The following is a 25,437-nucleotide window of genomic DNA, read 5'->3' on the forward strand; positions in this document are numbered from 1 at the left end:
GCAAATTAGTCTGTCCCTGGCCCAGTGCATCATGGGAACAGGGCTGACCAAACTACCAAGCCAATTCTTCACTGGAAAGGAAACAAGCTTCCGGGGACCGGTTTCTGGCATTACAGCCGTCTTCGGCCCGGCTTGCTTGAATCCTGATGGTGCAGTGAGCAAGGAAGGGTATGCTCAGACATGAGTCCCTTGCTCACTGCACCATCAGGATTCAAGCAAGCCGGGCCGAAGACGGCTGTAATGCCAGAAACCGGTCCCCGGAAGCTTGTTTCCTTTCCAGTGAAGAATTGACTTGGTAGTTTGGTCAGCCCTGTTCCCATGATGCACTGGGCCAGGGACAGACTAATTTGCATATAGCCAGGTTCTGAACTGGGATGGTGCAATGAGCTAAAAAACGGTGTTGGATCTAGCCCTGATCTGTTGACTGAGTAGGAGTGTTCTGATTAACTCAGATACTCTGTCCATCACCACCCCTTGTTGTAAATACTAATGAACTGGGGGCCCCATTTATTTGTGACATAATCCGTTTGGCACCACTTGCACTGTGGCAGTCCATTTGGAGAATAGAGACAGTAAAATGACAACAAAACATCCTGAGTTATTTCCTAAAATTGGATCATGTTGATCAAATTAAATGATTGCATAATTTTAAAGACACCTTAGGGGAACTGGTTCTTTCGGAATTCTTTGAAACTCCAATTAGTAGCAGGCTGATTCTCACAGCCAAACTGAAGGATGGATGTAATGGAGTTGACAGTCTAGTAGTTGGGGGGGCGGAGCTAGTCGGGTTGAGGGGAAGAGGAGGAGCCGAGACAGGATGAGGGCAGTTAGAGTAGGGACAGGGAAGGAAGCAGAGGTGTAGAATAAAGGTTCGTGAATAAGCAATCTAGTGTCTGTCGTTATTGGTGTCAGGACACTACAACTGACGACGAGGATGGGATAAGCAAACCCACTGTCCACAACACCCCACGAGAGCACCCTGTCCCAGGCAGCGTCGAGGAGAATGCTGCCGAGTGAAGCAGAGCTGCCACCTGAGAAGAAAGGCCAGCAGCAGGTGACCCTGCCCCTCCAGAGACCGTGAGGGAGCCAAGAGGGGCCGAAGGACCGAGCGCTGAACCGCTCGAAGAAAAGGAAGCTGAAAACGCGACTCACGCTGGAAGCGTGTGCCTGGGGTGAGCGCTGGAAGCACAGAGGTCGGGAGCCCACTCCGACCCTGCCTAGCACCCAAGAGCAAAAGAAAAGTGCCCAGCGTGAAGGACGTTGTCCCCCGAAGGTATGCTGGCAAGCGCCGCCAAGCGCGTTGAAGTCGGAGTTCGAGTGCCCTCCGACGTCGGAAAACCTCACGCCCGATGCGTGTGTTTCGGCATGCTGTCGCCGAAGAAGCGCGGACACCTGCAAAGTAAGGCGGGAGCCCACCTCAACCAACCTCACCTGGTGGTAGCAGTGACTAAGGAGACATGAATCCTGAGGTATGCTGCCTGCTGAAGTCGCCTGCCGGTGAGTCCTGAATGAACTGGGACCGAGTGAGCAAAGAGAGAAAGCCTCGTGTGCATTGAGTGACGGCCATCTTGGAGTCAGGCAAATTTCAAGACAGACCCCTTGGTCCTTGTAGGGCGGCCATTTTGAAGTCAGGCATTCAGCAATATCAAGGAGCACTGGCAGAAGCAATTAAACAAGCATTGGCGATTAAGAACAAACAAGCATTGACAAGAACAGATAAACAAGCATTGGCGAGGAGTAGCAAACAAGCTTTGACAAGAGCAAATGAACAAGCATTAGAGAGAAGAAGTAAACAAGCATTGATGAGAGCAAATAAACAAGCATTGGCGGGAAGAAGTAAACAAGCATTGACATGAGCAAATAAACAGACAATAATACATGCGAAGGAACTGCAAGAGCGAACAGTGACAAACACAAGCAGTGCAGCAAGAGAACAAGCACGGGCAAAGGAAAGAGTGAGAAGCGAATAGCGACACAATGGTGACCCCCAACAATTCACCACAGCGGAATGAAGTGAAGCCCATCATCGCGGGAGGATCGCACCTGCGAGCCCCAGAACCCCTGACCGTGACCACGGGAGGGAGCATGGGCCCCAAGTGGCAAGAATGGCTAGAAGACTTCGAAGATTATATTGAGGGATCCAAAGTGACGGTGGACAAGGAAAAGTTAATTTCCCTCCGCAACCTAGCAGGACAAGAAATAAGCAAAATAATCAAGGACCTTCCGCCTGCCGATGCTGGAACCTATGACAAAGTACGTGAGGCGTTAAACAAGAAATTCCTCCATAAACGGAATGTGGACTATGAACGCCATACATTCCATCAAGCGCGTCAAGGAAAAGAGGAAGCAATGAGTGCATTCATCACCCGGTTACGACGGCTGTCGAGACACTGCGAATTCGAAACCTTCTCGCCTGATGCTGACATCAAATCGCAAATCATAACCGGTTGTCACTCAGAAACACTCAGAAGGCGGCTGCTGAGAAAACCACATGAGTTGGAAGAGACCGAGGAAATGACTCGTGTTTATGACCAGGCTGAAGAGCACGCTGCTACCATTGAAACAGGACATAGTGTAAGTCATGAGCAGGTGCACCGCGTTCAAGAAAAACCCAGTAGTAGGCGAAAGTACTCGCAAGAGAAGCAATGGAGACCGAGACCACCATCGCGCCAAAGACACCTGGAATACAGGAGGAGAGAACCCGGGCGAAGGGACCGAAAGCCAGAAGGGACCAAACTATGTTACCGATGTGGATACGACTATCCCCACGTAGACACATGTCCTGCCATGGGTCAGCGATGCAGGAAATGTGGGCGATCGAATCACTTTGAAGCAATGTGCGGAGACTATCACAAGGAAAGGCGAAGTGAAACAACGAGATCGTCTCGCTCAGACACAAGAAAACATCACATACGAGCTGTTCAAGGAGAGCCTATGCGGTCCCCAGACTCATCGCATTCCAGCCAGGAATCAAGTAGGTCACGATGGGAACGCAGATCCCCGTCGCAGGACTCGAGATCTTCCTCATCCAGGGACTCTGCGTACACCGTAGAATACTTGAACATGATAGCAGATCCTGATCAACTCAAAAGGTATCCACGCCTAGACATTAAAGTGGGGAACCATGACACCAAATTTGTAATGGACAGCGGAGCTTCGCTGAACTACATTCCAGTTACGGAACACGAGAAAATGATCCCGAAGCCCCCATTAACTTTTGCACCAGTCCGTTATTCAAAGTCAATGACTTCCAGAACTGCGTCAGCAAGTTTCCCAAGCTATTTCAGGGCCTGGGTAAGCTGAAAGGGTGTCAAATCCATCTGCACATTAATGATCAGATCAGACCTGTTGCATCTTCAAAGTGCAGTCGAGGATGAGCTTCAAGAATTCCTATCTGCGGACATCATAGAGCGCACGGATGGCCCGACCCCATGGGTGTCGCCGGTGGTCATTGTACCTAAGAAAGGGATTCCCAACAAGGTGCGACTGTGCGTTGACATGCGCCCACCTAACACTGCGATTGAAAGGGAGCGGCACCCTGGACCGCATCTGAGCGACATGATCGCTGCACTGAATGGTGCAAAGGTTTTCTCAAAGCTGGACTTAAACAAAGGCTATCACCAGCTAGAATTAGACACCAAATCTCGTTACATCACCACGTTTGCAACACACCTAGGACTTTTTAGGTACAAAAGGTTGAGCTTTGGTGTCTCATCTGCTGCAGAAATTTTCCAAGAGGCGATCCGGCAAATAATCCAACACATCCCCAACACCTTGAACTACAGCGATGACATCCTGGTCTATGGGTCGGATGTTCGTGAGCACGACATCGCTCTTGATCGCGTTTGTCATGCCCTCTTGGACGCAAATCTGACGTTAAACAAGGAGAAATGTGAGTTTCACCAGGCCACTCTAAAGTTCTTTGGCCATACTTTCTCAGATGAGGGTATGAAGCCTGATCCGGACAAGATTGCGACCCTGAACAATACCAAAAGCCCACAGGACGTCAACGAATTGAGGTCTTTCTTGGGGATGGCCAGCTACTGTGCCCACTACATCCGTGACTATGCGACCGTCAGTCACCCCCTTCGGATCCTCACCAAACTTGGTCAACCGTTCGACTGGACCCCTCAGTGCGAACGAGCATTCAAAGACATCAAACGTGCTGTGGAGTCGGCCGACAGCCTCTCCTACTTTAATCCTCACCGGAAGACCGAGATAACCGTGGACGCCAGCCCCGTTGGATTGGGGGCCATATTGGCTCAATATGATAACGACTCTGACCAGAGGCGGATCGTTGCGTATGCCAGTCGCAGCCTGTCTGATCCCGAGAAGAAGTATTCACAGCCAGAAATGGAAAGTCTTGCGGTGGTCTGGGCATGTGAACACTTTCATGTCTTTGTGTATGGCAAGCACTTTACCTTGATCACTGATCATCAGGCGCTGGTCACCATCTACGGCAACCCGAGATCCAAGATGCCCCCAAGGATTGAGAGATGGGGTCTCAGACTCCAGGAGTACACTTTCACCATTGTTCATAAACCGGGGAAGGCGGAGAACCCGGCTGACTACATGTCCCGCCACCCTCAGCCGCCATCTGAGTCCAAACCATCGATCGCTGAGGAGTACATCCACTTTGTGGTTGACCAAGCACTACCACCTGCCATTCCCATGAACAACATCCGGAAGGTCACCGCCCAAGACACTGTTCTGCAGATGGTAATCCGTCGAATTCAAACCAATCGGTGGAGGCATAACCCCCAAGAAGAAGACACAGACCCCACAGTCTGGAAAGAGATACAAGCATTTCGGCACGTCTGCGATGAATTGTCGGTCACCACCGATGGAGTCATCCTGAGAGGTCAACGACTTGTGATCCCTGGCCAACTGCAACAGGGAGTTGTAATGAAGGCCACAGAGGAGTAGTATCCACAAAGCGAGCTCTATGGGAACACGTCTGGTTTCCTTTTCTTGACCAGATGGTAGAGTCTACCTTGAAGGATTGTCATCTCTGTCAGTTGACCAGCAAAAGCAATCCACCGGCACCACTACAGATGACCACCCTGCCCAGCGGAGTGTGGCAAGAAATTGCCATGGACTTCTACGGACCGCTGCAGTCTGGAAAGTATGTAGTTGCCATAATTGACGAGTATTCCAGATTTCCCATCGCACAAATAATATCGTCTACAAGTGCTTCTTGCACTCTCAAGGTGCTAGATGAAGTGTTTGCAACATGGGGTGTCCCCAAAGAGGTTAAAATGGACAACGGGCCCCCATTCAATGGACACGAATTCAGTGCATTTGCGAAGCACATGGACTTCAAGCACAAGAAAGTTACACCACTCTGGCCACAAGCAAATGGCACCATCAAAAGGTTCATGGCTATGATCAAAAAGACATTTCAGCAAGCCACGTCAGAGAATAGGGAGCTGCAGGCCGCCTTGAATGAAGTACTCAGAGCATACAGGACAACTCCACACTCTACCACCGGACAATGCCCAGCAACCCTTATGCTAGGGCGACCAATGAGAAACCGCATCCCAACATGGGAAGGGGCCTTGCAAGCTGTATCGCCGATTCACAATCACCACGAAATGGCTGTGACTGACAAACACAACAAGGACAGAATGAAGTCATACGCCGATGTCAAAAGGAGAGCGAGGTCTTCATCCTTGCATGAAGGAGACTATGTCCTCGTCAAACAGGATCAACAGAGAAAGATTGATTGCCGATTCCGTGACGAGCCACTGCTGGTCACCCAACAGAAGGGCACCATGCTAACTGCTGAATCTGACCAACGTCGAATCACCAGGAACGTCTCTCACTTCAAGAGGTGTCCTCGAGACATGAATGGACCGTTGATGAGCCCCACTGGCACCCCTGCACTTGAGGGACCTAACCATGGTGATGCAGAAAGCAGAGGTCAGCATAATGGACTTTCGCCAAATGTATCCACTGAGGCCATGTCGTTGCGGCCACGTCATGACATCCAACCACCAAAGAGACTCATCGAAGAGATGGATTGAAAGCCTGTTTGTTTTGTTTTATTAAGAAAAGGGAGATGTAATGGAGTTGACAGTCTAGTAGTTGGGGGGGCGGAGCTAGTCGGGTTGAGGGGAAGAGGAGGAGCCGAGACAGGATGAGGGCAGTTAGAGTAGGGACAGGGAAGGAAGCAGAGGAGTAGAATAAAGGTTCGTGAATAAGCAATCTAGTGTCTGTCGTTATTGGTGTCAGGACACTACAATGCCTACTGCCTGAAAGCTATCCGGCACAGAAGGGATGCAAATCATCTGATACCCTCAGTGAACCTTTAACAACCGTCTCCTCCCATCTATCAGTACAGTCATTTCTACTTAGCACAGGTTTCCAACTCACAACATCCTTTTATATTAGTGAAATTTCAATTAAACTATCTTCCCCTGACGCTGGAGCACCCGGGTCACAGGCACTCTTTACAAGATTTACCTTTATGTACATGTGATGGTTCATCCCTACAAATGGATTTACATTTGTTTTTTTTCTCTAAATGTTATGGAGAACCAAGGAAAAAATTTATTTTACCTCCTGTATGGAAATAACATTTTATACAATGCTGGGTAGCACTGTTTTTCATCCAAATGCTTGTTGACCCGTTTGGGCGTAATTTCATAACGTCATTTTTGTGGTCGGGCTTAAGGTTGAGGAGAACTCATATGACTTTTGGTCTATTAGACAACAGACAAAGCTGATAACGTTTTATAACATTTTATATGGAATTCCTTCTCTTATTGAGACTAGTTTCTATCATTTTAAGATGGAAAGTGTATTTTATACCATGATTTGTGTATGATGAAATTGTTTATATGCATGCACTCCATATGCAATTGAAAGATTGCGAAATAAAGGATTTTTTAATGTTTGACTGGATAATAGGAAATATAAATACAATTAAAAGTTTAACAGTCGCTTCTTGCATTTCGTCCTTATGGGTGCCTTTGCTATCAATTGTATTCAACAATCCAACCCTTTTGATGTAATTGAGTCTGGGTAGCGTGGGCGTTTATAATATTAAAACATTTTGTTCACACAAATGATGGGCAGTCAAATTGCCATGTATGGACTGCTCCTGTTCATATGCATACAATTGAGTTAAAATTCGTACAGTCTTTCACTATTTGAAATGCATTTTAGATTCAGCCTACAATGAGCCAAAAGAATTGAAACGATTGTAAAGCCCATTTAAATCTTACAAAGGTCTTTTAAAGTCAGATTTTTATGACCTTTTCTCTGTTTTCCATAGATTCTTCGATCACCTTGAAGCAGCACTAGCACAGCACACTGCGCCCAATAAACATCAAATAACAGCAGAACATGTCAACAGTTTTCTGGTCCTCAGAAACCTTTGAGATTTTTTTCAATTTGAAAATACAAAGTGGAAGCGAACTCTCGAAAAATGTGACATCAATAAGTTTTTCGGTTCGAATAAGAAACATACAAAATTAACCTTTGCACGATCTTCACATCTTTACATTGGGCAAAAAATCTACGCAAAGAAACGAAAGTTAATTTTTTTAGTTTTTTTGAAAATCAACTTTATTGGTATTTCGTTCAAACACAAGAGCAGCACAGGACACTGAATTGATACAAAATCATTGAAGGAAGCACCAACTTGACACGTAACCATTGCACCCAAACTTAAGAGGGAGGATCTGCACACTTAGTCCAGCAGGTTCAGCCATTTACCCCGCACTCTGTTATACTTGGCAGGACACCCCCGGAGGCCGCTATGTCCCGCTTGGTCACCACGACTGCAGTTGAAAGGAATGTTTTGTCTGCTCGTGAGCAGTCCAGTCCCTCCATCACCCCAAAGACAAGACATACGGGATCATGGGGAACTTCCCAGCCCAGGACCCGCGTGAGCTCTGTCTCGATTCCCAACCAAGGCTAGGGCAAGTTCAAATCATGTGGTAAAAGTCTGCAGATGCATGGCCGCAGTGTGCGCAGTTTGGGGAGGGGCGCAACCTGCTCTATGTAAGCGTGCTGGAGTGATGTAGGTCGCATGGAGGTAGTATAGTTGAATAAGGCAGAGTCTAGCTGAGGTAGTGATGGTTTTAGGGGCCATGAGGGCGTCAAGCCAGTCATCGTCCTCCAGAGGACCCACCCACTCCTCCCAATGGATCCGAAGTGGATCAACAGTTGCCGGTCTGTTATTAACAAGGGTGAGGTATATTTGGGTTCCCCATCATGACCTGGGCTTCTGGTGGGCTGAATTCAGGAAGGGATGTGCCTGTAGAAATATGTCTATTGAGGGCATGACGAAGTTGTAGATATTTATAGAACTGAGAAATGTGAAGAGTGTACCGCCCCGTAAGTCTTGGAACATCCTAAGGTGGTCGCCAACCCAGACGTCACCTAGCAGGGTTGCTTGAACCCAGAGAGAGCCGCCACCTCACCCAGCCATGTGCCCCTCCAGAAAGGCGTGTGCTGGCTCAGACGGTTGTCCCGTCTCATGTGCCTCAGGGCCGCGCACCAGGCCACCAAGAAACAAAAGTTAATTAGGTCCATTAGTGTCTAGGAAAGGTGACACAGCCAGTGCTGACATAGTGTTCTGTATTTAGAGCTATTACACTTCAAAGCAGCTGATGGGAAGAGGAATGTAATTGGAAATACATACAATAGTAATATTTATGACCATTCCTTAATACACAAAGCAAAGACACATCATGGGGGAAATTCACTAAGATTTTGCGTCAGGCGCAGCTCTGACGCAAAATCCATGTTGGGACTAACAAAGTCATGCAAATGAAGACTTTTGTGACTTTGGGTGGGATTTTAACCCATAAGTAGCACAAGGCAGGGCATTGTGCTGCCTTGTGCTACTTTGTGTTGGGGAGGCATTACATGGGGGAGCCTCTCTTTCCCCACCTGCCCAGACCTATCCTAAACCATGCTGCTGACAACTGTTGAATTAAATGCTAACCCACAAGTGTTGCCCCCCAACCCCTAGGCCCTGGACCCTTGACTGGTTCACTCCTCCTGTCCTGTCCTAAAACTGCAAGAAGTGGGACTTAGAAACTTTTTGCCAGATTTTGTCTAAAGACCCGCCGGAGACCGAAATCACTGTCAAAACTGCAGCTGTGGACATGGAATCACAGATTAGCGTTACATTGCTGGTTTGCCTCACTGAAAGAAGTAAAACTTCCAGAAAAGTTTCAAAATTTGAACATTGAGGGCTTCACCGGGATGGATGCTGAGCAGTATCTGATCAACATCTAGGCCGCCTGGGCAAGAACTTCAGATTTCACCCGCTGAGAGCATTCACTCTTTCATTGATGAAGGCACCTGGAAATCACTCTTCAGCAACTCATCATGGTTGAGCTCCTCTTCACATCTAGCTTGCCCTGCTGATGACTTGTCAATTACCATATTTTCTCCATAAAGGTTTCTAATTCAGTCACTCATTATACCCTATGGGATCCAGATTTTCGTCACCAGTTAAAGTTAGCAGAGCTAGCTATAACTTGCACCCCCACCTACTGCTTAGGACCTCAGCTATTACATCAGTCATGAACTGTTCTATGAGATCATTTATGACAACACTGATGACATCTCAAATAACATCACTAATGACCTCCCTGTGAAATACCCCAAAGGCAGGCAACCCTATGCTGTGCATGGCCTTCAGCCATGCTCAGCTGGGGTTGGCTACAGAGCATGGCCTGTGGCCAGGCCCTGTGACCAACCTACTTGGAAGCAGCCATTCCCCCCCAGGACAGCCAACCCCAGTCATCACACAAAGTTTGGGGTCGGCCGCAGGGCCTGCCTTGCAGCCAGACCCTGTGTGCAATTCCTCACAGGCAGCCAACCCTACCCACGATTCATATAGTCTTTGGCCTGGTGCAGCTGGGTGTTGGTCACTGGGCTTGACCTGCTGCTAGGCCCTGTGGCCAAACTCCAGCAGGCTGCTACTCCCACACCTTGCAAGCCTTGGCATACGCAGCGTATGGCTGGCTTTCGGGAACGGGGGACCGCCTTATAGGCCCCGGGGACCCAATTCTATGGAGCAATTCTTTTTTTTAAAGGGGAGGGTGCCACAAGACCACAATCCCTGAGCCTTCTCAGGCCCTGGGGAAGCCATATCCTGGCGACCCAATACGCTGGGGCTGTCCATTTTTAAAGGGGAAGGGGACAAGGACCCCCTTCTGAAGCCTCCTTTAGCCCTGGGAAACCTATCCCCCATGATTTGAACTTGCCCTAGCCTTCCTTTTTGGAAAGTTAGAGGCCCCTCTCTCACTTTAAATAACATTTTGGTCCAGGAGAGGAACACACTGGGGCCTGTGACAGCTCGGAAGGTGGGCTGCACAGCCTTCTTTCTTTTTTCGAGGATTTTGGCCCAGAGAGTGGGTTCTCTGGGGCCTACAATGGCTAGGGTAGGGGGACCACGTGGCCGCCTCCCCTTCATGAAAAAAAGCAGCCCGAACACCATTTTAAAATGTTGTTAATCTACTGGAACATGGCAAAAATTGGCAATTTGTTTTTGGCTCAAGGAGAGGTCTCTCTTGGTCCTCCCATGGGGCTTAGGGATGTAGGACATCCCTACATTGCCCCCTTATATTTCTCTTATTTAACACTTCTGAACAAGGGAATAATTCCCAAGTTCTGTAAGGGCTGCCAGCAGCATTTTTGTGATGTTGCTGCCAACAAATCGGAGTGCTCACTCCTGCGGGAGTCTGTGAATCCCACATGAGCAAATTGGTCCAAGGGAAAAAGCTACATGGGCCAATCACAATGCATAATTTTTAAGTTGGCACTCCTGCAAGAGTCTCTTGATCTTCTCGTGAACCCAACAGTCCAGAAATACAAATATTTCTAAAAAACTACTAAACGGATGTACACCAAAATTACAAAAAGCACAGTCTACGGACCAAGATCTAGCTTCCTGCAAAATTTGGTGAGAATCCGTTGAGCAGTTTTTGCTGTATCCCTGGCTAAAAAAGTGTTTGGAAAATGCATGTGGATTTTACGTTTTGGGACTACAGTTTTTTCTCAGTACCCGCTTGACAGATCAGCCGGAAACTTCAATGCACTAACTAGGTCAAATAGAGCACTTTTTAAAAACGTTTCATGGAGATTTGTCAAATGGTGCAAAGTTATTAGTATCACAAAAATACATTTCCTATGGAAATACTGACCTAACTATAATTAACCAGTGGCGACTGCCCTTGGCAATATGTATATTAATATGTATATATATATATATATATATATTCACTGAAAAAACCATAGGTTTCAGGCCTTATATAGTTAGGAATTAGCATTTAAAAAACCTTTAAAATTCACTCAAACAACTATAAGTTTTAGGGGTGTTATAGTTAGCTGGACATTTCACTCATACAAACCCATTGAAATTACTCCTATATAGTTAGTTGTACTAACTATATTTCGCGCACCCGCAATCCACTGCTGATGATGTCACATATTACATCATTCATGACATGGTCAGTGACATCACTGATGACATCTCAAATGAGATGGCTAATGTCATATTGGCATCATCTACACAACAATTGTTGTTCTGTACAGCCCTAGTGGGCTTGATTATATTTAATTCTTCAAAACCACAATAAAGAAAGGCAAAGAGTCCAGCACTAGTGGGCCTTTCATGTTACATCATGTTCAATCCCATAAACCAAAAACATATTGGTCGCCAATACTGTTATTCCAGTCATCCTAAATTCATAATGTCGATGTCGGATTATTGGGATGCCATAAATCTTCAAAGATTTGCAGATAACAAAGTGTCCTACAAAATAAAGTGCCATAAAAGTGTTAAAATAGTTAAAAACAAAGCTTCGAGTTTAAGATGTAAATCAACTGCCTTTCGAATTCACAGAGGTTATGTAATGTACATACTTTCGTTTATCCCAAATGTGCCCACATTTCTCCGTCTTTATTCAACCCTCTTGGGGAATCTGTATCATATTTAATAATCATTCTTGATTCCATACATCTTAGTTATTTTACTCTGTTCCCTCCTTGCTCAGATTTAGGAATTCTGTCCAGAGCACAGTACTTTAAGAGGCTTATATTTTTGCCATGCATTTCCTTAAAGTGCCTGGCTACAGGATACTGTTTATCTTCATTTGTAATTGCTCTGGTATGTTTACACGATTGACAAGGATAAAAACCTTGTATTGGATCAATCATTGTGTCATCTGGTATTACATTGCTATATAACATGTCTGACAGAGCTCCACATTTTCTGTAAGTAATCATGGGGTGTCCGCCCACAAATTTCTTCAAAGTGGCATCAGTATTTAAAACATGCCAGTATTTTTTTAGACATTTACGTAGTTCCCAGGATTGGTTACAGTAAAAAGTAATGAACCTTAAAGGTTCTTCTTCACGTTCCACAACAGGTTTCTTAGATAATGTGGATGATCTCTGGACTTTTGAGACTTTTGAACAGGCTAAGTTTACTGTTTTGGTTGAGTACCCTCTCGCAAGGAATCTTTCCCTCATTCTTCACATTTCTAATTGAAACAACTCCTCAGAACTACAATTTCTTTTAGCCCTGAGGAGCTCACCATAGGGTATACTATTGATCAAATTTTGGGCATGGCAGCTTTTAGCATGTAAAATGCTATTTCCGGCAGTTGATTTCCTGAATAATCGGCTGGTAAGTTTCTTATCCTTCACCATAACCTCCACATCCAGGAATTCTATCTCAGTTGGATGTATGGTGTGTGTAAACTTGAGATTGCAATAATTTCTGTTCAATTCAGTAATAAAGTCGTCAGCCTGTGACTTAGTCTCTTTCCAAATACAAAACACGTCGTCTATATACCTCACCCAGAAGACGACTTGATGGGTAAAGGCACTAATGTTACTGGCCACCTGCTCCTCCCACCAGCCGAGATATAAACCCACATAGCTGGGGGCAAAGCAGGTTCCCATCGCCGTCCCCCGGGTTTGGCAATAGACAACATGATTGAACAGAAAAAAAAAATTCCAAACAAGTTTGCATCATGGACAATAGCTTATTAGTGTGTTTTAAATAGATCAATTCTCGTTGTTTCAAAAAATGGTTAGATGCATTGATTCCGAGTTGATGGGGGATACATGTATACAAACTATTGACATCAAGTGTCATTAGTAACATGTCATCCGACCACTGTACTTTGTCAATTGCATTCAGGAAATCCCGAGTGTCTTGAATGTGTGACGGTAATGAGTGCACAAAGGGGCGCAAAAAATAGTCAATATACTTTGACGTGTTTTCGTATATGCTCCCCATGGATGAAACAATTGGATGTCCTGGAGGGATTTTGTTGTTTTTGTGTATCTTGGGTAATAGATACATAGCTGGTAGTTTTGGATGTTCACATGATAAAAATGTATATTCATCGTCAGAGAGTAGGTTCTGTTCTTTCCACATAGTAATTTAGATCCAAACATCTCATTGCTTTTCTCATAATTAGATCTATTACTAATCTGATAACTCACGCCATCATTCAATTGTCGGTTGCCCTCATCTAGATACATCTGCTTGGGCCACACCACCACGTTCCCACCTTTGTCTGACTTTTTTATAATGATGGATTTGTTGTCGTGCAATTCTTTAATAGCCTTTACTTGATTGACCTTAAGGTTGCCACCCTGATATTTGGGGCATCTGTCAAGTTTTTTGTATTCAGAAATTACTCCCGTCTCAAATATCTCGATGGCATTGCAATGTATTTGGGGCAAGAAGCGTGACTTGGGTTTAAAGGGGCTATCACTCATACTGTCAATCCTTAATGATTCTTCAGATCCAATGTCAGAAATTGAATCTACTGAGTCATCACCACTATGCAGTGCTCTCATGGTTTGTAACATTTCTGTATCCCCAATATTGAGATTTGTAACATGCTCAAACCTAGACATGTGCGGTGTCTTACTTCTATCTGCAAACCATTTTTCAATTTTAATTTTCTGACAAAGTGGAATAAATCAATTCTCCCAGCAGTGTAATTAAATTTACTGGTAGGACAAAAAGTTAAGCCTAGTGATAAAACATCAACTTGATCAATTGACAATAAAAAATTAGAAAGATTAACTACCGTTAAAGTGTCCTTCATTTTGACTTGGTTTCCCTGTTGTTGTCATTCCCATGTAGGTGTCTAGCGATCCTTGCTTCTTTGTGCTTCTTGTGCTGCCTCCTCTTGCGCCTCGACCTCGACTGCGATTGGGTGTATCTTTTGGACCACGGCTTGAAATGCCTTGACGCCCTTGCGCCATCAGAGAGAAATCTGTTAAAATTTGGGATTTTACTCCATCAATATTATGTCCTACTTCAGCTTGTTCCAATTCAATTGGCTGTATAATGTCCGCAGATCGCGAGTCCAGTGTCTCTAGCACCTGTTCATTGGACACAGTTGTATTATGCGGTTGCTTAGGTGTAACGCTGATAGTTTTGTTAATTTCTCTCAGAGGGTCATATTTCTTCCCAAAAGTAAAAATCTGACCCAATTCATAGTCGAGCTGGTCTCTATGGGCAAAATTACACAAGTGTATTTATATGTCTATCACTTTATCCCTAAACACTTTAATGATATAGTCTAAATCTGAAAGATGAAGTTGACTATTATTATGATATTTCCGTCACTTACGGTCGATTTATTGTAGATCCTGACAATAGAACAATAATGCCATTAATTGGTTGCTGTATTTCCTGTATAAAATGTTGTTTTCATATTTACAACAATACTGCTATTGTTCTAAACTTTATTTGTTTACATATGTCATAGTCGGATCTTAAAGGTTATTTGACCATTTAAATATGGCTGCCAAAAAACGGAGTGCAGTAACTTGTAGTCCTACTTTACTTTCTTATACTGCACTATATGTATGTTGATAGCACAAACATTCCCTGACCTGTGAGCAAGGTGCTCTTTGCACTGAAACGCGTCGGGTTTGACTTGCTGCATGTTTTAATAAATCAACACGCTGCATTCAACTTCTGGGCTTGAGTGGATTCTTCTAAATTGCAAGAAATCTGTTGTGTTCGAGTTTTAAGGGGGTCGCGACCTCTTCTCGAGCCCGCCGCCATCAAGTGGTAAAAAGACTTGCGAACTGTATGCTATGATATATATATATATATATATATATATATATAAATATATATGCTCAACAGACGCCATCCATCACGCTCCATTACCTCATGGGCAAACAACGTCGGAACGAAACCACAAATGCGTGCAGTATTTTCAGTGCTTTATTCCGTGCATATAATTCAGCCAGCAAAATGCCATGACGCGTTTCACCTCTCACAGAGGCTTGATCACATGATGTGTCACAGACATAGAAGAGGGTATATATGTAAAAACGGTTGATTGCAAACCATTTACAGCTGTGTGTGTTTTTTCTAAAATGCAATCATAGACATAGTAGAGATATTGCCACGAAGGAAATACTAAGCAGCAAGCAGCAAGGTTAAAGGGCAAGTGCCCAACATTGTACAGAAATAGATCTTCCGAATGTTTAGAAAAATATATACTATATACAAAATAAATAAATATGTAGAAAAATAGACCATCTATTTACACTCATATTTACATATTATTAAGAAAAACCAATTTAAAAGGAAGTCATATTCACATATAAAAACGCATTTCATATAACCTCAAAATATTAGCATTGGTCTTGCTGGACTGGTATAGGATACAGTAAGGAAAATGGGGAGGAGTGGAAGATTCAAAACTCCGTTGATCCCCCACCTCGCAATTCCCAATCCCATTCCAGTAGTCTACCAATTGCCTAAAAATGTCTAAGTTTAATGTTTGCAAATGAAAAGGTAACCGTTGCACTCCTCTATGTTTAACGTTTTGTGGATCAGTGGATCGTATGTTGAAAGTTTTATAGGTGCATTGGGTGTTCACCTCCTGGGTCGTGGGGTGCTACGATATGAACTATTGCAAAATCTTACTGAAGAGTAAGAAAACCCGGTGCACTCTTGAACACGATGTGTGTTTAGTATCTGTACACAAAGTTTGTATCACAATCGTGGTTTAGATGGTTTCCAGAAATTTTATTCAATCATGTCGCGTTAATTCATCATATTAGTAGCATATGTTGAACTTGCACACGTTGATTCATCATAGGTTATCCATCATGCATGAAATTAAATCCATAGTATACTATAATCCCCGATGCATTTCGCGCCAAGGAGCGCTTCTTCAGGGGGTCTGTAAATTAAATTAAATGGGATAACATTTGTATCATGCTGTATTACAGGAGCAGAATAATCATACATAAAGGACAATGTATTAGAAGTACATAGTGGGATGTGTGGTACGTGCAAAATGATATAAATAATATAAACGGTGAAGATTAATCGTGACTGGAGTAGAAAATAAAACGGTCTCACAGTTGAGATACAACCAAAGTCCAATGTTTAAATAGCCCGCGGGGAACATGCGTGATCACTCATAAGTGCAAGTGCTACAAAGTGATAGATAAAAATGAGGCATCGTGCAACGTAGAAGGAGTGAGAACCTAAATGTTAGGGAAAACAAGTGTCAGGGACGTGGTGGTCATATATTCAAAAAGACCCTAGTGCTCCGACGGTGGTGATTAGGGTTGCATAACGTCGTGCAAGTTACACCTAAACAGTTTGGAAATCCTACCCGTAATAGAAAGTGTTCAGGATCCAATTTCGGTGGTGTGACAGAAGGAAACGGGCTCCGTGTATCCGCGAACACGGAAGACGCCGCGCATGCGCGTTGTGTAATGTTAAGTAACAGAGGGTGGAAGAAGATAGAAAGGGGACTCACCGAGCGTGAACGGAGGACGTGTGTAAAAAGTACATATTAGTAATCAGCGGTAAATGTGCATAAGAATACTCAATATTGTGAATGCTAGTTAGTATTATGAATATAACGATACCCAAGTTAAAAAAAGAAAAATGAGAAATAAAATAATAAAGAAATAAAAAAATAAAAATAAGTGTGTATGTAAGTGTATATAGGAAAATGAAGAACCACGTGTTTAACGTGAGAAACAACCCAACAACCAAACAGTAAATCAAATATGGTGTCGAAAGTACCTGAACTATGGGATAATTAAAACGAACAAGGTGCTAAAATGGGCAACAAAAGTAAACAAAGTCATCACAGCTGCTGGAGAGATCATGAGATCAAGAGCGTAAATGGGTACATGTATTTACAAATGGCAACTGAATTCGAGTCTATCATTGAGTCCTTTGGGCTGGGTAGCTTGCAAACGGTATATCCAGACAAGTTCACGTTGTAACAGAATCTTGTTGTTATCTTTGTGAGGCTTTTTCTCCACTGTTTCCAAGATCAGAAATCTGATTTGACTGGGGTTATGTGACTGTTGAGTGTAATGAGCCGCTATGTTGGATTTTAGATTCTTTGTGCGAATATTGCTTCTATGCTCATTGAGCCTGATTTTAATCTTTCGTTCAGTTTTGCCCACATACGGGAGGCCGCATGGGCATTTAATCATGTAGATCACGTGACTTGAGTCACATGTAGCATTAACTGTAAGGTTGATTGGTGTTCCTTGAGTAGGGTGAGTTATTGTAGATCCGGGTATTATACTGTTGCAGTGGCTGCAGTTATGACAAGGGATAGTTCCCTTGTACCTGGTGTTCATGATCATAGTCGGTTGTTTCAAAAAGGACTAGATAGTCTTGGTCCGTTGGTATGCAAAAATAGGCTGACTCTCAAAAATATGGTTGAAGTCGACTTCAGTTTGTAGTAATACCCAGTGTTTGCGAATCACGTTTTTAATTTGTCGTGAATGAGTGGAATATTTGGAAACAAAAACTGGTCTGCTTGTTTGTTGCGAATCTTTACATACAGGTTTCAAAAGTACTGCACGGTTCTTCATTTTAGCTCTATTTTCAGCCATGTGTGTAATGGGTTCTGGGTAACCTCGTTGATGAAATTTATTTAGAATGTTAGCACTGTTCTCTAGATACAGGTTTTCCGTCGATGCAATGCGTTTTGCTCTGAGTAATTGTGAATATGGTAGGTGGCGTTTCAGACTGGGTTGGTGAAAACTTTTAAAATGTAAATAGTTGTTGCGATCAGTGGCTTTAGAAAAAATTGAAATGATGAATTGATTCTCATGTATTTGAATTTGTACATCCAAAAATGATATTTCAGTCACGCTCCATGTGTGGGTGAATTGTATCCGTTCATTCACTTGGTTGAGGTCCCTTATGGCCGAGACCAATTGTGTCTCATTTCCTCGCCACACGAGGAAGATGTCGTCTATGTACCGAAAATATGCACATAGGAAAGGTTGCCATGAAGCATTTTGAAGAATGTGTTGTTTTTCAAAGGAATACATGAAGAGATTCGCATACGCCGGAGCGGCACAGTTGCCCATGGCTACTCCAGACAATTGAAGATAGTGTTGGCCTTCATTGGTTTGAAAGTAGCTATGGTGAAGAATAAATTGCATTAGTTCCATTAGGAAGACCTGAAGTTCCAGAGGTTTTTCTGTTTGTACTAGGGCCTCTTCTAAAGCTTCCAACCCCAAGTTATGGGGAATCGAGGTGTATAAGGCGTTGACGTCAATAGTACATAGAATAATAGGTTGGTCAACAGGAATAGAAATGTTTTGCAATTTATTTAAGAAGTCAGTAGTGTCTTGTATGTACGTGGTCATTCTTTTTACACTGGCTTGTAGGTGTTTATCAATGTAAGTTCCTGTAGGCGCATGGATCGAATTGGTGGTACTCACAATAGGCCTAAATGGCGGTTGTGTCAAATTTTTATGAATTTTAGGTACTAGGTACATGTATGGTACCTGTGGGTATTCTTTGATAAGAAATTTTTTGTCTACAATTGGGCTGAAATATATGCGTCCAGAAGACAGAACCGAAATCAACCCAATCGTTCAACAGATGGGGACACTACATCGTCAGATGATTCTACTCACAAATTGCCCCCACGAGGCAGACCAAGACAACAACCTGCTCCAGCAGCCAATAGACCATCTGAACAGGCATCAACCTCTAAAACAACGACCGGTCCAAGGAACACTTCACCAACACCTGTAACAGCGGAGCATTTTTTAGAAGTAGGCCCAGACCCACTAGACGATCGAGGAGACACAGAAGAAGACAATTTGCGTCCACCAGCCAAGTCGACCAGAAGTCACAGAATTTAGTGGTAAATATTTCACAAAGTTCCTTAACCCAGACACAAGTGCAAGTCCTACAAAAGGGTATGAATTTTGTCCTCACCTACCAAACTAATGAACTAGACACAGCAATATCATTTTACAAATTTATGAGAACCTTGCGTCTGAGACACTTTTTTGATAACGTCTGTGTACCTCAAAACACAGAAGATAAGGACACACTTTTGGGCTTAAGACCCCACAGTACCTTTTTGTCCCCGACGAGTCATAAAGTTCTTGATGTGTTTGAAAAAACAGTGCAACAAGAGTTACATACGCTCTTCAATACCAGAAAAAACAACCAATGCAATCTGACTAACCAAGAAAGACAAGCTTTACGTCAACTAGCTGACAATCAAACTATTACGATATGCAAAGCAGATAAAGGGGGTGCGATTGTAGTTTTGGATTCAATATACTACCAAGAAAGTCTTCAAGAACATCTACAAAATCCGGATCTATACATGCGCATGAATTCAGATCCTACCATGGTCTTCAAAGAAACACTCACTAAGATCATAAATACAGCCATATCAATGAACGCCATCAATGAAAGAGACAAAAAATTTCTTATCAAAGAATACCCACAGGTACCATACATGTACCTAGTACCTAAAATTCATAAAAATTTGACACGACCGCCATTTAGGCCTATTGTGAGTACCACCAATTCGATCCATGCGCCTACAGGAACTTACATTGATAAACATCTACAAGCCAGTGTAAAAAGAATGACCACGTACATACAAGACACTACTGACTTCTTAAATAAATTGCAAAACATTTCTATTCCTGTTGACCAACCTATTATTCTATGTACTATTGACGTCTTTTTTTTTTTGATATTTTTTTTTATTTTTCAAAGGCAGAGGCAGAACAAATACAAGGACGGAACAAGGTACAACAGTAATAAGGCAATGACGCTCAGTGACAAAATTCAAAACATATAACTCAAATACTGTCTCTTTAAAGATATGATCATGATTAAATTAAATCCAATTATCAATAGGAAGCCATAACTTCCTAGCAAATGACTTTTTTCTTCGTCCTTTCAATTTATAAACTGCATTGTCCATTCGATAAGTATCTAACAGCTTTCCTAACCATTGCTCAAATGAAGGTGAATCAGCGTCTAGCCATCTTGAGGTTATACAAAAACGGTAAATAGACATTCCAATGAAAAGAAAATACTCTTGATCAACAGATAAACTCTCGGATGGAAAATATACACCAAAAATAGTAACAGAAGGGCAAAGTTTGATGTTGACATTGAGCAAATTAGTGAGAAATTTTTCTATCTTATTTTTATATACAGTAAGTTTGGGACAACTAAAGAACATATGACATGAGTCAGCTGCTAAAATTCCGCACCGACTACAGTTGATACCTTTCGTAGCTTTCCATTTAGCAAGTTTAGCAGGTGTGTAATACAGATCCAAAGAGGCCATATAGTGTTGGCTTTTAAGAGAGCTGTTAATTAATACTGTATTACTAATCTCAAATGCCCTTGCCAGATCAATCCCTTCTATAGATAGTTTCCTCTCCCACTTCTGGGCTTGTTGATCGAGGTCATCATGCAGCCTATTAATCATTAACTGGTAGATTGTGCCAATACGGGCATCCTTCCTACCACTCTCCAAGACATCATTAGACCCCATTACATCACTATAAAGAAGGTTTTTTTTATCCAAGAAACTACGGATTTGTAGATACTTAAAAAAATCATTTCTAGAAAGGCCAAATGTGTTTTGGAGTTCGGAGAAGGACATTAAGGTCCCATCTAAGTACAATTGCCCAATTAAGTGAATCGATCCCAGACGAAATCGAGGAGTAGGGATACTTTGAGGAATCCCTGATGTTGAAATATTACACCATATAGGTGTATAGAAATTATATTTAGGAATAATCCGTAAAGCTTTATTCATTTGTCTCCAAGCCAGAAAAGCAGAGAAAAAGATCTTAAATTTCGTTTTTTTATAATAGCTCGGCTCCATAAATATCAGTAGTGATTGACGCACATGATCACCCATAAGCATTTCAAAAATAGAAGGTGCCTTACAAATTTCGTTGGCATGATCATGGAATAATAAAACTTTGATAGTTTTAAGAGTAATGGCCCAATAGTATATCCTGAAATTCGGAAATCCTAACCCAGCACGCCCTTGCGAGAGGGTACACCACTTAAGAGATCTTCTTGATCGGCGGTACCCCCATAAAAATCTAGACAACATCCTATCTATTTTATTAAAAAGAGACATAGGGAAAAATAAAGGGATAGTACGAAAAAAATAAAGAAATTTTGGAAAGATTAGCATCTTAATGACATTGGTCCGTCCAAATAGAGATAAATGTAAATTATTTATCCTTTCTAAAGTCCTGTTGGTAGATAAAAGTAAAGGGTCCAAGTTTAATCCAACAATGTCGTCTATTTTGGGAGATAAAGTTACACCGAGGTATGTAGCAGTAGAATTAATTGGGAGATCAGTGGGTATACCTGTTTTAGAATGTATGATTTGGGTTTTTGAAACATTCAGTTTGTAGCCGGAAAATTTGCCAAATTCGCTAGCAACTTCGATTATTTTGGGTAAAGCAATGGAAGAGTCAGGGGTTACGATGGCCACGTCGTCTGCGTATGCTAAGACTTTGTGGTCTACTTCATGAAGTCGGACTGGAGGAATGCCAGGTTCTGCAATTAATCTGTTCAGATAAGGTTCTAAATAAAGTGCAAATAAAAGTGGAGAACAGGGGCACCCTTGTCTGGTCCCCCTAGTGATGGAAAATGGTCTGGAAGTATCAGTACCTAGTCTTATTACTCCTTTTGCATTAAAATAAAGTGACTGTACAGCTTTAATAAATTGTGATGGGAAACCCTTCCATTCTAGCACCGACCAAAGGAACCCCCAGTCTACTCTATCAAACGCTTTTTCGGCATCGAGTAAGATCACTCCGACTGGGGATTCCTTTGCTTGGGCCCAATCCAACAGTGCAATAACACGTTTGACATGATCTGTGGTATCCCTGTGTTTGATAAACCCGTGTTGAATATGAGAGACCAGACCGGCCATGACATCATTTAATCTATTGGCAAGAATTTTGGAATATATCTTGCTGTCTGCCGTGATGAGGGAAATGGGGCGATACGAACCAAGTTCCTTTGGATCCTTGTTCTTTTTAACAAAAACAACTATAATGGCAGTCGACCAAGAATCAGGAGGGTTATCTTGGAATGCTACATTAAAATTTTTTAATAATTCTGTCTTCAACAGATGTCTAAACGTCCGATAAAATTCGAGGGGGATCTGATCAGACCCCATGGCTTTGCCGGCAGCTAGACTCAGAATAGCCTCTTCGATCTCTTCCCAGCTTATTGGCCTAGCAAAGAGATCGATATCATCTGTACCCAGTGACAGTTGATTGGAGTTTTGGAGATAGTTTATAGGATTGAGAGTCTTATCGACTTCGTTGTTATAATCGTTATACAACGTCTTATAAAAACCATGGAATGCGTCTAATATTCCTGCCTTATTTCCTTGAAGGACCCCATTGATGTCTTTGATACATTGTATTTCATTAAAAGAAGATTTTTGACGTAGACGCTGCGCTAAGATTTTCCCCGTACGTTCGCTAAGTTCATAACGTTCTGTTTTATATTGTTTAAATTTTACGGCTACTTCTTCAGCAATATGTGTACGGAGTCCTGAACGTTCAATAGTTAGTCGGATTTGTGCATCCTCTATACTAACATTGTTTTTACAGGCGGTGGATAATTCGAGCTCCGCCAGCCTAACCTTATTTAGCCTGTCCTTGAAGTCTTTTTGATTTTTTTGCCTTCGGTAGTTAGCAAAGCTAATAGTCTCCCCCCGTACAACGGATTTAAAAGAATCCCAGACTATCTGTGGAGAGGCAGAATCATTATTTATAGAAAAATAATCTTTAATGATTGTGGCCATGAACTGGAGGTACTCTTCGTCTAGTAATAAACTCCTCTGGAATGACCAAAATCTATTTGAACTTTGACAATCAGTAGGGAATTGAATCTCAGCGATGATGGGATTATGATCTGAAATGACCTGTGGTAATATTTCAATACGAATTTGCTCCAGAAAAACTGAAGATACAAAAAAATAATCTAAACGGACAAATTTTCGATGGGGGGTAGAGAAAAAAGTATAACCAGGGTCATTATAGTAAAGCTTATTCCAAACATCGGTTAGCCCGTTACATAATACCAGATCTCTAAGAGCTTTATACACTTGAATCTTACGACCCATATATCTCTTTCCTAGTTTGATATTCCAATCGGCTGGTATATGGATATTGAGGTCCCCACACACTATTATCGGTTGTGTCCAAGTAGATAACTCTGTGTTAATAAGATTGAATAATTCAGCGTCATCCAAATTTGGGCCGTACAGACAACAAAGAGTAAATCTACAACTACCAATTTTTAGTTCCGCAAGCCCCCATCTCCCCCCATTTATCAGAAGATGTTTTTACGCACTTCCCTACTCCTTTTCGCATACAGATAGCAACGCCTCTCTTGATACCCATTTGTTTAGATGTAATCAGAACTTCTAATCCCAGATTATTCAAGAGAGAGCGTTTATCCCATGAAATGTGAGTTTCCTGAACACATAACAAATCAATATTCAGAGTTTGAAGCATTGTACGAAACATAGCAATCTTCTTTAAATCATTGAGACCATTAATATTAATACTGCATATTTTCAGCCTTTTATACATTTCAAAAACAATATAGAAAAACGATTGTTGGTCATCATCACAAACATTTGCTCCACCATATTATGCTTTATGTGCATTGTAACCATCCCTGTATTGAGCACCTCAGCCTTAGTCACCATCCCTGTATTGAACACCTCAGCCTTACACCCCCACCACCACCCGCTGCCCATACCCACCCCCACCCTTATTCCCCGAACCCCTCCCCCCACCCTCCCCACTATATGAGGCACAGGAACTGTCAGTTCCTGAAGCGTATGGATGCCGTGTCCCTAACCCATGGCGTCCTTACTAAAGAAAAAGAAAGAAAAGAGAAAAGAGAAGGAGAAGAAAAGCGAACGAAGGAGAAAGTTCAAAAAAGTTCAGAAAAGCAGAGAAGAGAGTATAAAGATAACGAAACATAATGATCCTGCATTTGAGTAATTATTAAACAGTGTAATTATTACACCCAAATTCTAGATTTGTCATACTATACATTGAAATTCTTCTTATTTATTCAGAGAGATTCCAAGTACTCCTTAGCTTTGATAGTAGAAATAAAGTATTTTGTTTGGCCCTTGTATATAGTCTTTAATTTGGCAGGACCCTGCAGAAATACTGCTACTTCCTTCTTCTGAAAATCAGGAATTAGTTGCTTCAGTTGCCATCGTTGAGCCACAGTAGCTTGGCAATAGTCTGGTCTCACAAAAAACTGACAACCTAGACCATCCGCTTTCTTATCTGGTCTAGCGTTTACAAATATCACTTCACGGGCAAGAAAATTATTAAATGACACCAAAATGGCCCTGGGATAATTTTCCTGACCTTGTCGTGGTTTCCTTGTTGTAAATGGGAATCTATGTGCTCGTTGTATTTCCCGAGCCCAGTCCCAATCAGTAATTTCAGGAAAAGCATCGTTTAGTAAATTAATAATAAACTTCCTCGGGTCTCCTCCTTCCTTATTTTCAGGGATCCCCAAAAAACGCAAATTGCTTCTGAGGGCCTGATATTCCAAGCTAGCTAGTTTGTCGGATAGGTCAACCTTTTGTGCTTTGAAGTCTCCCACTTCTTGTCTTTGAGCCATACATTCTTCTTCAAGTACAGATATCCTGGCCTCTGCTTCAGTGACCCTATCAGCAGTCTCTGAGCATAGTTTGATTGCACGTCTTACTGCGTTTTTGACTTTAGCACATGTCATTTGCGTGCGTTGATTCTCGGCCTTGCTCTCTGCTCTATGACACATCATGGTGTCAAATATTGTTTTCAGTGTGATCTCATCGTTGTTCTCTTGCTGTGGACTAGGATCATGTAGAACGTTGTGACTAGACCCCGGGATATCATTGACAACTGAAGCAGTGGATTTAGAAGATAGGGGATTCGTGTTATTAATCGCGTTATTTGGTGAGTTAGAGGCAGCCTCTTGGCTCATTGTACGAGAAGGTCTCTTTGTTCTCCGCTTTTTTTTTATAATGGTTGCCGCATTAGCATTGTCAGGACTCATGCTAGTCTCACTCTCAAAAGATAGACTCTCGCCGCTAAGGT

General features: G+C 42.6%; 1 protein-coding gene across 2 annotated transcripts in view; it reads right to left on the reverse strand.

Annotated features, from left to right (window-relative positions):
- Window positions 1–25,437, reverse strand: part of KCTD8 (potassium channel tetramerization domain containing 8) — a 721,836-nt gene that overhangs the window by 365,400 nt on the left and 330,999 nt on the right. Inside the window, exon 2 of one of the 2 annotated variants that reach the window (XM_078678965.1) lies at window positions 10,400–10,435. The exons of the other annotated variant lie outside the window; for it this stretch is intronic. Coding sequence (XP_078535091.1) covers window positions 10,400–10,435 — 36 coding nt within the window. The remainder of the gene's footprint in view (window positions 1–10,399; window positions 10,436–25,437) is intronic. 2 annotated transcript variants of the gene reach the window in all.

Source organism: Lissotriton helveticus, chromosome 2_2 (genome assembly GCF_964261635.1).
Source record: "Lissotriton helveticus chromosome 2_2, aLisHel1.1, whole genome shotgun sequence".
NCBI classification, from domain to species: domain Eukaryota; kingdom Metazoa; phylum Chordata; class Amphibia; order Caudata; family Salamandridae; genus Lissotriton; species Lissotriton helveticus.